This window comes from Rhipicephalus sanguineus, unplaced genomic scaffold (genome assembly GCF_013339695.2).
Source record: "Rhipicephalus sanguineus isolate Rsan-2018 unplaced genomic scaffold, BIME_Rsan_1.4 Seq500, whole genome shotgun sequence".
NCBI lineage: Eukaryota > Metazoa > Arthropoda > Arachnida > Ixodida > Ixodidae > Rhipicephalus > Rhipicephalus sanguineus.
In genome coordinates, this window is record NW_023615384.1 from 12,064 (window position 1) to 28,316 (window position 16,253).

The following is a 16,253-nucleotide window of genomic DNA, read 5'->3' on the forward strand; positions in this document are numbered from 1 at the left end:
ACTGGTAATCATAATATCCAGCTGCGTCTGGGTCCAGCTGGATATTGTCCAGCTGGAAAGTGAATGTCGTACCTGGAAAATTTCCAGCTAGAGCAGGAAACAGCTGGGAAACCTATTTCCAGCTGGACAATGGTTCATTGCCAGCTGGAAACCCTCATTCGCAGAATAAGTGCACAAGTGATTTTCAGGAGTATGAAAGGGTAAATGAAGCTCTTGAAGGTCCTGTATTGGACAGAATTTTTACTCTCTCTGTGACACTAAAGCAGCATAAAACACCTGCACAATATTTGTTCGTAGGCATGCAGCATCAGAAGTTTACAGGATGTCTTCCACTAAAATGTAAGATTAATTAACACCCCTGTTTTAGTTTGCAGCTACCGGTGAAACAGTACAGGACTGCCTGGACTTACTGGTATATGCAGCACAGTTGAAATTCAGGCCAAACTCAGTGAATATTAAGATTTTTTGAAATCCTGCAGGTTTATTTTTTAGTGAATTACATGTGCATACTCATACTTTAGTGTTTTTACAAGTTCAAGAAAAAAAATGAAGTTGTAGGTTTCAATAAGACACACTATATTTAGCACACTGCTAAATATAGTGCTTGCTCATTCTACTTTGCTCATATTCAACAGAAATCACCGAAGGTACAAAATATATTTTCTTATTTAAAGGGGCCCTGCAAATGCTTTTTCGTCTGCATTCTGTAGTGCTGGAGTGCATGTAGTGCTAAATACTGAGATGAACGCAAGAAGAATTATCGAAGTTGGTGCACGGTAACGGAAGTTATTAATCTTCAAACTTCAAAACCGCAGCAGACGACGAGAAAAAACATTCCCTTTTGCATTTCACTCTCCTACTGACGTCAAAGGTTGGTTCCAATCAGCGTGCGCCTATGTTTACAAAGACATACCGGACGACTCGCCTCGTGGTGGCCATTGTGCAGTGCTCCTAGCGTCGTGCACCGTTTCGTAATTGTTTTCAAATTTTCACATTCAAAAAGAGAAATCATATTGTATCCGAGGAAGTATAAAGAGTGCGTTTATAATTTTTAGCGGACAATAGTGTGGCCTATTGTGACCATATGAATATTACGTGCGACTTGTTGGGTCAAACCAATCAGATTGCATGGCCAATGTTGCCACTCCCACGTGATGAAGTGTCACTTCCAATCACAAAAATAGCCATTGTGTGTCACTCTAGTCCAAAAACAATGCGGTTTCTCCATTGAAATAAAATTATAACAGCTTTGTTTTTGGCTTTGCCACTTGCACAGCGATATCGGTGCATTTCACAGTTCAAGAAGCTATGAAAACTACACACTTAAGTTGTGTCGCAGGGCCCCTTTAACACTGACTTAATGCTACATTAAGTGCTTCGGAAAAGATATGTCACTTTAGCATATATGTGAGCAGGTTTTCAATGTTTCATACATGCACATAATCTTTTGAATTGTAACTACTGAAAGTTGTCATGTCAACAATAGTTTATTGCAACACACAGAAATACACAGTGAAATTACACATTGTAAATATAACAGGAGAGCATCTCAAAATGCATCTGTGCAAAGCATCAACCATATACTATCGACCTATATCACAATTATTGTACATGAACCTATCAACACATATTAGACATAACTCCTTTGTTCTTAGTACACAGTACCAATAACGGCGGCAGCCTCGAACCGTGGCTTGTTCATCTCTGAATGCATCTCTAGAGCTTCATTGTGTTTTTTACACAGCTTTCGTAAAATCGCATGCTTTTACGTTAAACACATAACATTTTTTATTATGTAGACACAACTATACAACCTTAATATATAGTTAAACAAACAAATAAATGCAGCTTCTAACAAATGTGCACTGCCTTCTGCAAAAGGATTAGTGCCGTGCAATAGCTGCTTATTTCCTGGTTAGCAAATGTACAGAAGGCAGGCTACAAAGTGCTTAAAAAATTAAGCATATTCAATGACACAGTCACTAAAATCCAACTGCGGTAAATGTTACTGTAACAAAAGTCATGTAACACCAGGTTACGTGCACACATGAAGTGAAGTTGTGACTCAATATCCCAAATTCTGCGCTCACGTGTGCTATACAAAATTTTAGTGATATGGGTCCAATACCTAGATATTGCACAACTGATTCGAACACACACATGTAAGAAAATTGCTCAGACTGCCAACAATGCAGAATACTTGGTAGAGTATTGCTTCTATAGGCAAACCTTATAGTGAGCCACAAGGCAGGTCCAGGGAGCAATAATACCTCCACACATGTAACCACCTTATTTAAGCTGACAATGCACATATATGTTCACAATAATCAATGGCTTCATTAGATAAGCACAAACCTAAAGTTCTTGTAACACCATACGATTAGTCTACTGCCGTGGTACAATGGTTATGGTGCTCGGCTATGATTCGAAAGTCGCGGGGTTCAATCCTGACTGCGGCGGTCGCAATTCGACAGAGGCAGAATGCCAGAGGTTCGTGTACTGTGTGATGTCAGTGGACATTAAAGAACACCAGGCGGTCAAAATTTCCAGAGCCCTCTACTATGGCATGCATGATAATCGTATCACGGTTTTCGCACGTCAAACTCCACATATTGTATTACCATACAATTAAAGGAACACGTGAAAAAGATATTTAAGTGCTTACAAGCACTACGGTCATCTATGCTAATGCAACACATCTGATGAAGCATGTGCACAATATGTGCGATATTTCAGTTCGTGCAGAGAGCTTCATTGTTGAGACTTGTATCATACGAAGGCTAATGCATACCCTTTAAGCAACTGGCCTCATGTAACATGACACAAAGCAGCTGCACGTTTTGATTTTGGCACATTGTTTATTGACTATTTAAGCTTACTGATGAGTTTTTGGGCAAACTGAACCCTCCTACTATTTACAGGACTGTTAATACCATTTGAAAACAGCAATATCTTAAGGCGGTTTAAAAAAATTCCTTGACATTAAGAACATCGGTACTAACATTTCATCATTGTGTATAACTGTCACATACTCAAAACCATTCATAGGAGTTAACGAAATCACAAAAGTACTCACGATTATTAAAACAAAAGTATATACATGGTTGTGTTTGTGTATCAATCATGAAGAGACATTCATGGCCTTGTTTTCTTGCGGTTTTGATGTGCCCACTTGGCAGAATGGAGTCAACACTGTATGCCTCGGTGATAATGTAGAAGTGTTCTTCTCCAGATGATTCTCTCGAGCAGAATATTCTTTTTGCCCTGGCATAAGTGCCATCTGGAAGGACAACAGCAGTGCTGTTGGATCTCACATGCTTGCTGTACCTTTCTGAGGCAATTACAGCACCCCGAACCTTCACCCTACGAAACTCAACCACCTCTTTTTCCTGCAGTTGCGTATGTGCAGAAACATCGCGTACTACTTCAGGCTTGCCTAGGGGAGTAATGCTGTCCAAGCATTCTTTTGCAGAGCTTTCTTGTATTAACGAAAGTACATGGCTGCTTGCACGCGCCTTCATAACTAACAAACTGCTGCGCAGCAGAAGCCTAGTAGCAACTTGCAAGGCCACTCCATTGGCAGATGTAATTAGCTGCAAAAGTCTGCCCATATTTGTTTCAAATGTGAAACAAGAATGTGCCCATAAAGGACCAAACAAAAGAGCAGACTTTGGTAAATGCAGCACCTGGTGAACGTTGTATGTCATGTTCTTCCGGCCGTACAAAAATTCAACTCCAACGACAAACTCTGTCAGCAGCTGTGTGCTGAGGTCTACATCTGCATTTGAAATCGAATCCTTCAGCAGGAGAAACACACCTGACACAAGAAGGCTCCAGTGAGTCAAGTACTTCTCCCCAAGCACGTCAGTCAGACAAGGCACACTGTAATGAAGAAGCCAGTACTGCCATTCTGAGGCCTTCCAATACTTTCTCACCTGCAGCGACCTTGGCTGACGGCTTACACATACAGGCATTCGTATTTTACAAAGCCTTTCATTTATAAGCCTCATGGTAGACGGCATGCCACAGTAATATTCTGTCCCTGTATCCGAGAACCACAATTCAGTTAACTGTCTCGAGACGCCAAGCAAGACACAATGCATGTAATCGGGGCACCATGACCAAGCAGGACTAAAGCCTGGCAAGTTAATAAGAGGAGAGGGGCCCTTCACTCCGTGTACAATGGTTCCAGTACGGCAAGCAGCGCTCATGTCGGCCAGGGTCTGTTCGTCGGTGCGGTCGGGGTAGGGTTGATCCATGCAGTATTTGATGGTACCTGTTAAAAAATTAAAATACACACAGTGTGTTTAAATTTGCAGCAACTGATTAGTAAAGCAATGAAAGGGACTAGTTGGTGCATGTTCATGTTCAAATGCACTTAGTATAACAGATAATGAAGGACTAAACGACGACTGAGAAAGAACAAGTGGTCATACGTGGTGCAAAGCATGAATGTGGCAGCTGAATTCGGTTTGCCTTTACACTCATCCATCCTGGAGGTAAGTTGTGACAACTACTCAACCACAAAGATTGTTACATTTTGTCGCAGTGGTAGTATGTGTCTTAGCTTGCTGAAGTTTCTGACCTCCAAAAAATAGCGGTTAAAGGGAGCTAGATATTTTGTGGGACTTGCCTTCAACATTGGTCCCTGGATGGTAGCACCAGCTACAGCCGAAGTACCCATTGAATTGTACCATCTGCTGCATCGCAGCTCTGGCAGGTGCATCTGCACAGCAGCATATACAGAAGACCTGCAGGGTTATGGAAAATGATGTAAATATACACTCGCGAGTTGTGTGGTATGTGCGCTCAAATATTCTGCAGAAGGCAATTTACCTTGGAGCACACTTGTGTGCCAGAAAGTGTCCACGTGATGCCACTCGCATTCAACTTCTCTAGTTGTTGCACAAATGCCTGCAGAAGCATTGGCATATGTGGATGTTGTTGTCCATACCACAAAAGTGGTGTCATAACATTGCTCCAGCGCAGCCGGGGTGGCAGTTCGTTTACAATGACTTGAACAGGCCATATGTTAAACTTGGACGATTTGTAAACAGGACTTCCGTCACTGTTCACAGTCAACGTCAAATCATATGGAGCCATGGCAACCTTTTCGCGTGCACTGCAGTACTGATGACCATCTCCCATGTCTCTTATTATGCCATTACTGCTCTGTGGACGGCTGAGGTTTTCTGCTAATGCACTGCTCGCTGTCTTACTCGACAGAATTGACATTAGCTGCCTTTCAATCGGCAAACTTACGAAAAAGCTGCCTGTACGCATAAGATCTTGGCCGACATATTTCTTTCTGCACACTGCGCATTCGACACGAAGCTTTTGGCGTTCCTCTAGGCTGCCCTTTGTTTCGGCGAGCAGATGCTTGCAATCTGCACAGTAAAAATTGAAAATGACTTCGGTCACATCAATTCCACAAAATTTCTTGAAGAGGTATTTGCTTTCTGGAAAACATTTCCTCCCAAGAATGTTGTTGAAAAGTCTCTGAATTTCCTCGATTGCAGCCCAGGATAGACCGAATTTAAGAGCCATATCCAAGAGCAGCATATAGGCGTCACCTCGGGTGACTGACCCACCGTCAATGAATGGATCGCAGAGATCGTCCGCGTCTGTATCTTTCGGATCACAGCTTGGTCCCGCGCTGTTATCAGTCGGCAAACAATATTCGTCCGCGGAAAATGGTGACGCTGGCGGCGTGACAGATGCATGCGAAGTTGTGCATTCACTGTCAGTGAAGTCGCTGCAGTCCTCATCGCTGTTTTCCTCCGAGGTTGAATCCAAGTGCACCGATTCATTGCACATTTGGTCCCCGTGAGAGTTTACGGGCGACGTTGGTGAAGATCTCGTTGATGCCATAGACGACCGAACGTGATCGGCTGGGGCTCGCGCAGCACCGTCTCTAGGATGGTCAAGAAGCCATTTCGTCGACTTTGGCATGCGGCTGTCTGATCCCGGGTCGAGGATAGACCTTACGCCTTTTACGTGGAGCCATTTGATGTCCAAAAAATTGAGCTGTGTATATATGCACGTAAATAATATATACCTCTAGTTCAACGGAGACACGACGCAAGACAAGAGCGCGGGGTACACTTTAAGTGTTCCGAACAACGTGCTGCTAAAACGTACCGTAAACCTAACGTGCTGCGGTACTACCCAGCACTAAATACTCTGCAGTCGCACCACTTTTTTTTTTTGTAAAGAAAGCTGAAATGGTTCACCAAAAAAACATGATAAAAGTGTTAAAAAATTTTGTTCAATAAAGAGCTAATAAATACTGTCTTAGTTTACGTACATGCAAGAACTACATTTCGGCGCGCCAAGTCAAGGCAGAGTCGCATGAGCGTGAGAAGGTCGACAATAGTCTCCCTCCGCGTTCCATGTGCTCGGACAACTCGTGCAAGTCTGTTTGTCTATCGTCTCTCGCATTTATTTGTTGCACGCGTTGATTAACCATGTTTGCTCTTGTGAGATTTGTGGAAGAGAAAACGGACAAGCGCTACGTCATTCCAGTAGCTGACGTCGCGAACTTCGAGCCACAAAATGAACTCGACTTTGACAATACGATGCCCTATGATGCGTATTGGCATGACGAGGACGACGATGTAAACAGCGGCATGTACGTCGTACAGATCCTCAAGCTCGCAGGTAAATATATTGTTATAGTGCACCTGTGATTACAAAACACGCTTTCTGTTCGATTTCGCTGCTCTCCGAGGCCGCGTGCAGTGGAATTGCGTATACACCTGCGCAATAGAATAGGTTGCATGACCCGTATGATCTGGGGTGCTCCTAGCTTTAATAACGCTGAATTATAACGTGTAACACACTGCTGAACAGCTGCATCTCTAAGCGGGCAGCTGAACATGCTGACCGCGTAGTATTTCAGATAACTACATGTTTAAATCATGTATATCAAACCACTGAATACAATCCTGCCTGACAATGTTAGCATGAGGTCTGACAACGATGAAGGGCTGAGCGCCTGCTGAATGTATCCTACCTTAACTTAAAGCCCAGATACAATATCGTTATATGACCAAACAATGACAATTGGCCGTGAAAAATTAGGTATGCTAAGTAATAATTATTCTTGATAGATAGATAGATAGATAGATAGATAGATAGATAGATAGATAGATAGATAGATAGATAGATAGATAGATAGATAGATAGATAGATAGATAGATAGATAGATAGATAGATAGATAGATAGATAGATAGATAGATAGATAGATAGATAGATAGATAGATAGATAGATAGATAGATAGATAGATAGATAGATAGATAGATAGATAGATAGATAGCTAGATAGATAGATAGATAGATAGATAGATAGATAGATAGATAGATAGATAGATAGATAGATAGATAGATAGATAGATAGCTAGATAGATAGATAGATAGCTAGATAGATAGATAGATTAGATAGATAGATAGATAGATAGATAGATAGATAGATAGATAGATAGATAGATAGATAGATAGATAGATAGATAGATAGATAGATAGATAGATAGATAGATAGATAGATAGATAGATAGATAGATAGATAGATAGATATAGATAGATAGATAGATAGATAGATAGATAGATAGATAGATAGATAGATAGATAGATAGATAGATAGATAGATAGATAGATAGATAGATAGATAGATAGATAGATAGATAGAAGATAGATAGATAGATAGATAGATAGATAGATAGATAGATAGATAGGATAGATAGATAGAGATAGATAGATAGATAGATAGATAGATAGAAGATAGATAGATAGATAGATAGATAGATAGATAGATAGATAGATAGATAGATAGATAGATAGATAGATAGATAGATAGATAGATAGATAGATAGATAGATAGATAGATAGATAGATAGATAGATAGATAGATAGATAGATATAGATAGATAGATAGATAGATAGTAGATAGATAGATAGATAGATAGATAGATAGATAGATTACGATTATCGTGCAGTCAATTAAACGCATTTGATGTTTTTATAACCTTTGCAGCCACAAGGGAGGAAATGGACAGGGAGACCAAAAATAAAAGAGTGCATATTCCGCCTATAAGGTATTCGGATGTGGACGACCTGCCCGTGCCAGAAGGGGACATTGCCACAAAAAAGAAAGCCATTAGACAAGTACATTCATACTTTTCTTGTTTAAATACGCTGCAAACAACGAAGTGCTTAGTTTTCAACAAATTTACTAATTTGCCATTGCTGCCATCTATTACAGCAGGAAAAAGCAAAGCAACAGAATCAGGCAACAGCAAGGAAGCAGCAGTATGAGTCTGTGCTGCGACAACACATGAAAAATGCACTGGGGAAGAATCGCGATGTTGCCGAGGTTGTACGCGATGCAAAGGCTACTGCACCGACATTGCGCACCTCCACCAATTCATCACGAGGATCCCAGGTATGTTAACAAGAAATGTGTAGATTGAAATGTGTGCAAGGGTGAAACATTATTATAGCTGGCCAACCGCACGTTTACTTCTCATTGCAATAGAAAGAAACAGACACGAAAAAGAGATAGAAAAAAAAACAGCAAGACAGTGAGAAGTGGAAGTGGACATGCAGACTTCTCGAATCCTTCGTTGCCCTTATTTTTAGGTATTTTTGCTCTATTGTAAGCAGTCTTTCTTAACCCAGCAATAATGAGCTAGAAAACTAGCCTGCACCATCCCATGTTCAATATTGATTGTGTTTGCTCAAGCTGCATCTCTGTACCAAAGCTTCATGATGGCAGAGGTATGTGCAAGTGTATAGGCTAAAGGGCTTCAGCAGGCAGTGACCTGATTAGGTGTTGGCTCTTGCAAAATGGCACATAAAATGAATGGATGGTTGGCCTAGCAGAAAGCTTGGAGAGGGGTTGCTGAAGCATAAAAGCCTATTCAATATATACTACAATGAAGCATATTCAATATATAGTACAATGCTGTATGCTCACTTGACTTCTTATTTCTCTCTGCTGTAGCAAACTCTTGGGAACAGGTCAAATGACCAGTAAATGACTGTTCTTGTTTACTTAATAATTTTAATTTCCTGCAGTCATTTGTGATGGGTACTTGGTATACTTTGTTTTCATAGCAAATATGTCAGTTGTCTGCAATATTGGTTGTTTCAACTGTTACATATAAACATTGCTGTATTATTGACTAGTGCACCAATAAGTAGCAATAACTGATCACGACACACTGAAAGTTAGGTGGAGAACAATTTGACCCCTCACATTATTATAAGACTATTTATGTTAGGAACAGTATGTATTACGCTGCATAATTTCTGGCTTTTATTTTTTCGTTCACAGAGCAGAAGGAACAACGAGGAAAGCAGTGACTCATCGACGGATGAGTCACTTGTGTCATCGAAAGACCTTAAAGCTGCTCGCAAGGATGCGAAATATTGGAGAATGCAGTGTCGCAGAGAGCGTGAGCACAATGCCTCGTTAGAAAAAAGAATTGAATTTCTGGAGAAACACATAGAGAAGCGACTGGACAGTGGTAAGAATCTTTTTTTTTGTCAATTGTATATGCTATCTGATAATACCCATGCTTTCTTAGTTCTGCAGATACTTCAAAAGCAGAAACCTTGCGAGGGACATAATGGTAAGTAGTTGTGAATACGTTGCTGTCGACTGTTTAAAAAAAATTAATATCCTGTATTTCGCAGTGCACTTCCAAGGTGACATTACTGCTACCTTTAATTGGAACCAGTTTATGTGTACTTTTGTGGCGAGTTTGCAGGCAGATATAACATAGTGTACCGCATAATTGTGTTGTAACCAACCTTATCAAAGATATTGTAAAATTTTGATAAAGCTTAATTGGCATGTGAGCATAGCAAAAGGGAGAGTTGGGCTAGTTGGTTTGGGTTCATATCAATCAGTCAGCGCTTGTGTTGCCAAGTCTTTCTGTGTCCTGCGTCTTTTGTGCTGTTTCAATATCAACATGTGAGCATAGTAATAAATCTTGCCATGAAGACTTGCATCTGATAACGGGCATTAACAGTTTTTTCTAAATTTTTTTTGAACAAGCAAATCTACACAGGCTAAGGTAGCCTTATCGGAAAGTTGCATGCATAACCCGACTTTTCGTGACGCAGGTGTGAGCCAGCAGACGCCTACAGCAGTAGTAGTGCCACAGGCACAAAAGAAAGATTATCAAGCGGCTACTGGCTGTAAGATTGCTAAGTGTTCCTGCATTATCATTCATTCCAGATATGCAGTGACCGGCAGCATGCATAACTCATTTCATTTCATTACACAGGCATGAGCCAGAAGCAAATAAAAGCGCCATTGACACCTGCCACTGCACAGCCCCTACAAGTAACCACTTCCGTCAACGATGGTGAATGTACGTGCAAAATAATTTACTGAAGTGGGGTTTTGACGTGGACATCTGTTAACAATGTTTACTGTCTGCCTCAAATTTGCAGCTACAGCACGAGCTGTCCTTGAAGAGGATCCCATCAGCAATGAACAGCCGCAAGTTGGGGATTTTATGGCCACACCCGATGGACGTGTGAGTACAGCTGTTACACACATATGAATTACTCAACAGTACCCACATTCAAGTACTATATAGCTTGTTCCCCAAACTCTTCACTTGGGTGTCTTATAAACATTCGTTTACCTTTAGTGCTCTAACACATGTTGAGTCTTCATGTTTCACCACAATATTTTTTTATGTGGTTCCAGTTCCACTTGTCCAGTGGCATTTTCATCACTGCTATAGCCAAGCAGACAAACTGTTTAAGAATAAGAAGCCAACTATTCTCGTAAGAGATGCTGCCCAAGTAATTTGGGGAAGTGAGTTGGCCAAGAGAAGTGTGAGTGGCAGGCTAGCGCCAACAAAAAGTGGCACCAACGAACAGCCAGCAAAACAGCTGACACCTGCAAAGGTGAATGTTATTTATGGTGAGTATTTGTTGCGTTTTTTTTTCTTTTAGAGAACTTATATATTACTTCAGCTGACCATTATGACTGTGAGGAACAATTTTTTGGTTATAGATTGTCTGCGTCATTGGGGCCGCGTCAACGATGTCGACACCAGGGATGCAGAGCACGCTGTGCCGAGGACATTAAGCGAAAAAATTCAAGACGTCAAAAGGAAACTGCGTCTTTAGTGCACTATAAGAGGCGGAGCTGCAAATCCTCTCTAATACATCATTGTGTAGTATTGTAAATATAATGTAAATACATGCATTCTCGTTTTACAACTTGAGTTTTGTCCTCTATGCATATGGCTGAGTTGTTTCTGAAAACAACTGTCGATGCACCCTTCTCTTTGATGGACATATATGCACTGTATGTAAGCATGAAACTTGTTTCCCTGTGAAGAAGCTAACTTGATTGAATTGTGCCTGCATGGAGGTTATTTCTGCAGGTCAAAAGCTCACGTACATTAACTGAAAATTGCTCATATTCCAGCTGCAGACTGCTTCTATTCCGGTTAGAGCAACAAGTTTGCAGCTAAACAGAAGCATTCTGCTGCTACAATAAATGAGAACACTTGTCAGCTGAAATGCAGATGCCTTTCAGCTGGAAAAAGAGGATGCATTCTCTAGCTGGAATAGGGACACATTTCCAGCTGGATTGTTGAACTGGAAATCCTTTCCAGCTGGAAATTTTTCTAGCTGGATTATTGAACCGGAAATCCTGTCCAGCTGGAAAATTTTCCAGTTCCAGCTGGAAAGTTTTCCAGTTCCAGCTGGAAAAGTTTCCAGTTCCAGCTGGAAAAGTTTCCAGCTGGACAGGATTTCCGGTTCAATAATCCAGCTGGAACTGGAAATTTTTTCCACCTGGGGAGCAGAGTGGGTCAGGGAACAAACGGGGGTTAAGGACATCATAGTTGAAATCAAGAAGAAATGGATATGGGCCGGGCACGTAGCACGTCGACAGGATAACCGGTGGTCGTTAAGGGTAACTGACTGGATTCCAAGAGATGGCAAACGCGTGAGGGGGAGACAGAAAATTAGGTGGGTAGATGAGATTAAGAAGTTTGTAGGTATAACGTGGCAGCAGAAAGCACAGGACCGGGTTGATTGGCCGAACATGGGAGAGGCCTTTGCCCTGCAGTGGGCGTAGACAGGCTGATGATGATGATGAATGAGGTGTACTGATGCAGAAGGAGCTTTGAGGCAAGTTGTATTCGTAACTTTTACGTACCGTGGTGCCGCGGAGCGGTGGCCGCTGGAAGCTCTGTCGAGAGTATCGGAATGTCGGACAGCAAATGTTGCCTCTTTCTTCGTCTTGTTTGTGGTCGTTACGGGACATTGTGATCGATATTAGCGTGTGGCTTCCTCAAGGTGATCAGAGTAAAGTAAAAAGCTACTGATATTGCTGTGGGCCTCGATGCCGCCCTTCAGATTAGCGCCGCAAAAAGCAATGAGTGGTTAAGCCGGTTATAAGAACAGGATTTGTGTATTCATGCAGCAAATAAAAATGCCTCGATGTAATAGCCATTTTGTTACTGTTTTCTTGATACCCCCACAATTTGGCATTTCCTTAATACGGACATTTCTTTTCGTAACGTGAAATCCGAATTAACTAGGTTTTATTGTACCTATCTAAAGACGGGTTCATTATGACGACTAAAACTGCGCTAAAAACACAAAGACAAAGACGAGGAAAACAGGACTCGCGCAGACTCACAACTGAACGTTTAATGTTTGAAGGATGACATATATACACAGTTAACACTTGATGAAATAAGATCATTGGACACAGATATGTCTGCGTCACAAAGTGGCACCTAAATATTTCAGCTCACAATTGGCAAGTGATATGGAAGGTTCACTTATACACCCCCGTGTAGTGTTAATCTTGAAAGCCTCGAACATCTCGTGTGTGCACCGGTCCTTGTGACGAAACAAAATCTTGGTTTTATTGACAAGCGGTTGGCACAACTCGCTGCTGCCTACTTTACACTCCCTACAGTGTTTGGACACGTGCGAATAGCCATCTGTAGAACAATTCCTAAGATGCTCTTTCAGCCGAATATTTATACACCTCCCCGTTTGTCCCATGTACACCCGCCCAGAAGAAAAAGGAAATTCATAAACTACTGCGCAGGCGCATGGGACAAACCTGCACCTATGTTCAATGCTGCAAACAAATGGGCTGTAATTAGGTGTTTTATCAATGGCATTCATTACCCTGGCACACAATCGCGACATTTTCTGAGGCACCGAAAACACAACGTTCACACCGTAGCGTTGAGCTACGTTCTTCAAGTTATGTGCTACCTCTGCTGATACGGGATAACCGCAAAGCCCCCACCCTCGATGGCGCGATTTCGGGGTGACTGGGTGCCGTTCATTTTAAACTTCTTAATTAGTTTTTCGCAGGTTGCTGCAATCATAGATAATGGATAACCAGATTTAGTTAGCCTGCCCAACTGCATTTGCACACTTTCCGTCACTGCGTGCGCGCAAGGCTTCCGCACAGCAGCATCAATGCAAGATAGAGCAATTCCATTCTTAACTAACTTTGAATGCCTAGATGAGAAATTTAGCGGACTTTTCTGAGACCTAGGTTGATATAGCCAGCATGTATGGGATGAACCAAAACGAGGCCGAATGGTGTGAACGTTGTGTTTTCGGCGCCTCAGAAAATGTCGCGATTGTGTGCCAGGGTAATGAATGCCATTGATAAAACACCTAATTACAGCCCATTTGTTTGCAGCATTGAACATAGGTGCAGGTTTGTCCCATGCGCCTGCGCAGTAGTTTATGAATTTCCTTTTTCTTCTGGGCGGGTGTACATGGGACAAACGGGGAGGTGTATAAATATTCGGCTGAAAGAGCATCTTAGGAATTGTTCTACAGATGGCTATTCGCACGTGCCAAACACTGTAGGGAGTGTAAAGTAGGCAGCAGCGAGTTGTGCCAACCGCTTGTCAATAAACCAAGATTTTGTTTCGTCACAAGGACCGGTGCACACACGAGATGTTCGAGGCTTTCAAGATTAACACTACACGGGGGTGTATAAGTGAACCTTCCATATCACTTGCCAATTGTGAGCTGAAATATTTTGGTGCCACTTTGTGACGCAGACATATCTGTGTCCAATGATCTTATTTCATCAAGTGTTAACTGTGTATATATGTCATCCTTCAAACATTAAACGTTCAGTTGTGAGTCTGCGCGAGTCCTGTTTTCCTCGTCTTTGTCTTTGTGTTTTTAGCGCAGTTTTAGTCGTCATAATGAATCTTAACCAACTAGCCCGACTTGGTGCTCTACTAAAGGCGGGACCAGGCAAAAATTCTTTGAAACTGTATCGCGATACCACACAAGATACTTTTACAACAATTATTTTGGATACAGATACAAGATATACAACTGCAATTATTGTATCCAATACGATACATTCGAAATGTGTCTTAAGATACTTTGACACATTGGCACCAATTCGATATTATATACTTTAAAATCCAGAGTAAGCACCCCTACCCAAGCAAGTGCCCCCTCCCCTTCTTGGGAGATTTGAAATATGGCCACCTTTCTTTCCTCCCGCCATTTTCACTGTTCCATACGCCGTTTTTATTCGCCCGACGAGTACGGAAAAACAGTGAATGCATGCATGTTCCATAAAGCATTTCAAGAGAAGAAGGCTGTGCATTCTTTATTCTTAGTGCTCTTCCACCGCTATCTTGAATTTTGATCCGCAACCGAGCAAGCGCCTCCCCTCCTAATCTTATCTGATATCCATCACCGTAGGGGGGCACTTGCTCAAGATTTTACGATATATGTGTGTGTGTGTGTGTGTGTGTGTGTGTGTGTGTGTGATTGAAGGGAGGATTTACGTACGAAATGTGGTTTTGTTAACATTTCGGCTAGTGGGCCAGCCTGTGATACCAGGGTGTGCGCAGATAACAACCAACATGAACTCCCGGTCAGCATTGCTGATTTTGATTACACTTACTCTAGGCGCAAGTTTTAGACCTAGAAAAGTGACATCAAAGTCAGTGTTGCGAAAAAAAATTTGTTCGCCTAAAATAAAATATACAAATCTGGCTGCAAAAGAGTTATCCACAAATTTTGCAATTTCTTTGACTTTGAGCGTACCTAGCGAAAAAACAGTGCACCTCTTGGCCACAATATTTATTGCTGTCAAAGTACAAGTGAAATACAATCCTATAAGTATTTTATTTATCTTTGCTGTCAAGGGACTTTTGAGGAAAAAAAATCACAAATATGATAAATGGTACAAAATACGTGTATTTTAAAAGCTTCTTGCTGAAGACACGCTGAACTGAGAATAAGAAAACTTGGTACCAACTGACTTTAATATTTGCGCTTCCTTTCAAAATAATTTTCGTAATCTTCACACGAGGTGTTATACTTTAAAATTGCGCCGAAACGTAAGTGGCTTCTCAACAACACTGAAGTATAAAAGTATTTTTTTTTTTACAAATACGCCATTTTCCTTTCCTAAAAGAATATCTCGGATGGAAGGAAAGGACGTTGTGTACCATTATGCGTGAAAAACTTTGCATTATTTCGGTTGCTACCAAGTTATAATACGTCAAATGTGACCAACTCCGCGTATTGACCGCTCCATTACTTACGTGCTGTAAATTGAATAAAAGTTATTCAAAATACTCACTGTACGCTAAGTAATAACGCAGCAGCTGTTCCAAAACAACAAATGCGCAGCCACTCTGCATGGTGCGGCAAGCTTTGTCTTGTGATCAGCCAGCCGCTTGGCAAACTTGAGTAGACGACCCGCAGCGGTGGCCGCTCGAGGCTGCGAGTGTTCATACTACATCAGCACCGCTCAGAGGGCGAATGAGATAAAGAACGTATCACTGTGAAAAGTAGAAGCCATTAATTGCCAGGAAGGTCCATATTATGCAACGAAAACTCTGCCGGTAATTTTGCAGTAGGTGCCTCCAGTGCTGTGCACATGTATTTATTTATTCCTGTGCTGTTCTGCCCGAAGCCGCAAAATATAGTGATAAACAGTTGGATGTGTGCAGACACACAAGAGTACAATACTGTATCAGTGGTACTTTCATGAATCGAAGGACTTAGTTGCACTTCTGTTAACAGCCAGCTGAAACCAGTGGTCCGGCATCAAAAGCACAACTCTAGCTTGAGCTATTAGACCAGCGTGAGCTTTACTTAGATGTCGCAGGCATGCTTTTTGTATCATATGCTGCTTATAGTGTGGACTTATGTTTTTGCCATAAGAAGAGAGGAAGCAACACATGTGCGCAGCACT

The 16,253-nt window shown here is 41.6% G+C and overlaps 2 protein-coding genes across 4 annotated transcripts; one reads left to right on the forward strand and one right to left on the reverse strand.

Annotated features, from left to right (window-relative positions):
* Positions 1 to 3,019: 3,019 nt before the first annotated feature.
* LOC119377610 (uncharacterized) lies at positions 3,020 to 5,148 on the reverse strand. Its single transcript, XM_049411610.1, has 3 exons — positions 4,837 to 5,148; positions 4,634 to 4,726; positions 3,020 to 4,283 (listed from the first exon to the last, which is right to left on the reverse strand). Exons 1-3 carry the CDS (start codon positions 5,146 to 5,148, stop codon positions 3,033 to 3,035), a joined length of 1,656 nt encoding a protein of 551 aa, XP_049267567.1. The 3' UTR covers positions 3,020 to 3,032.
* A 1,246-nt stretch (positions 5,149 to 6,394) lies between these two features.
* Positions 6,395 to 11,177, forward strand: LOC119377611 (uncharacterized). 3 transcript variants are annotated; one of them, XM_037646992.1, is made up of 10 exons: positions 6,395 to 6,660; positions 8,034 to 8,164; positions 8,262 to 8,441; positions 9,336 to 9,528; positions 9,589 to 9,633; positions 10,130 to 10,204; positions 10,294 to 10,380; positions 10,463 to 10,548; positions 10,725 to 10,943; positions 11,037 to 11,177. In XM_037646992.1, the coding sequence occupies exons 1-9, from the start codon at positions 6,468 to 6,470 to the stop codon at positions 10,806 to 10,808; spliced, it is 1,074 nt and encodes a 357-aa protein (XP_037502920.1). In that variant the 5' UTR covers positions 6,395 to 6,467; the 3' UTR covers positions 10,809 to 10,943; positions 11,037 to 11,177. The 3 variants fall into 3 exon arrangements, with proteins under 3 accessions (XP_037502920.1, XP_037502918.1, XP_037502919.1); XM_037646990.1 differs by having other exon boundaries at positions 9,336 to 9,633; XM_037646991.1 differs by having other exon boundaries at positions 8,265 to 8,441; positions 9,336 to 9,633.
* The last annotated feature ends 5,076 nt before the right edge of the window (positions 11,178 to 16,253 follow it).

Bases quoted from the DNA above. Each gene is read 5' to 3' on its own strand.
- LOC119377610 (XM_049411610.1), bottom strand. From the start codon at position 5,148: ATGGGAGATGGTCATCAGTACTGCAGTGCACGCGAAAAGGTTGCCATG. The intron at 4,727-4,836 runs GTAAATTGCCTT...GCTGCTGTGCAG, and splicing joins GCACACAAGTGTGCTCCAAG to ATGCACCTGCCAGAGCTGCG. The intron at 4,284-4,633 runs GCAAGTCCCACA...TATTTTAATTTT, and splicing joins TCCAGGGACCAATGTTGAAG to TTAACAGGTACCATCAAATA.
- LOC119377611 (XM_037646990.1), top strand. From the start codon at position 6,468: ATGTTTGCTCTTGTGAGATTTGTGGAAGAGAAAACGGACAAGCGCTAC. The intron at 6,661-8,033 runs GTAAATATATTG...TAACCTTTGCAG, and splicing joins ACAGATCCTCAAGCTCGCAG to CCACAAGGGAGGAAATGGAC. The intron at 10,549-10,724 runs GTGAGTACAGCT...ATGTGGTTCCAG, and splicing joins TGGCCACACCCGATGGACGT to TTCCACTTGTCCAGTGGCAT.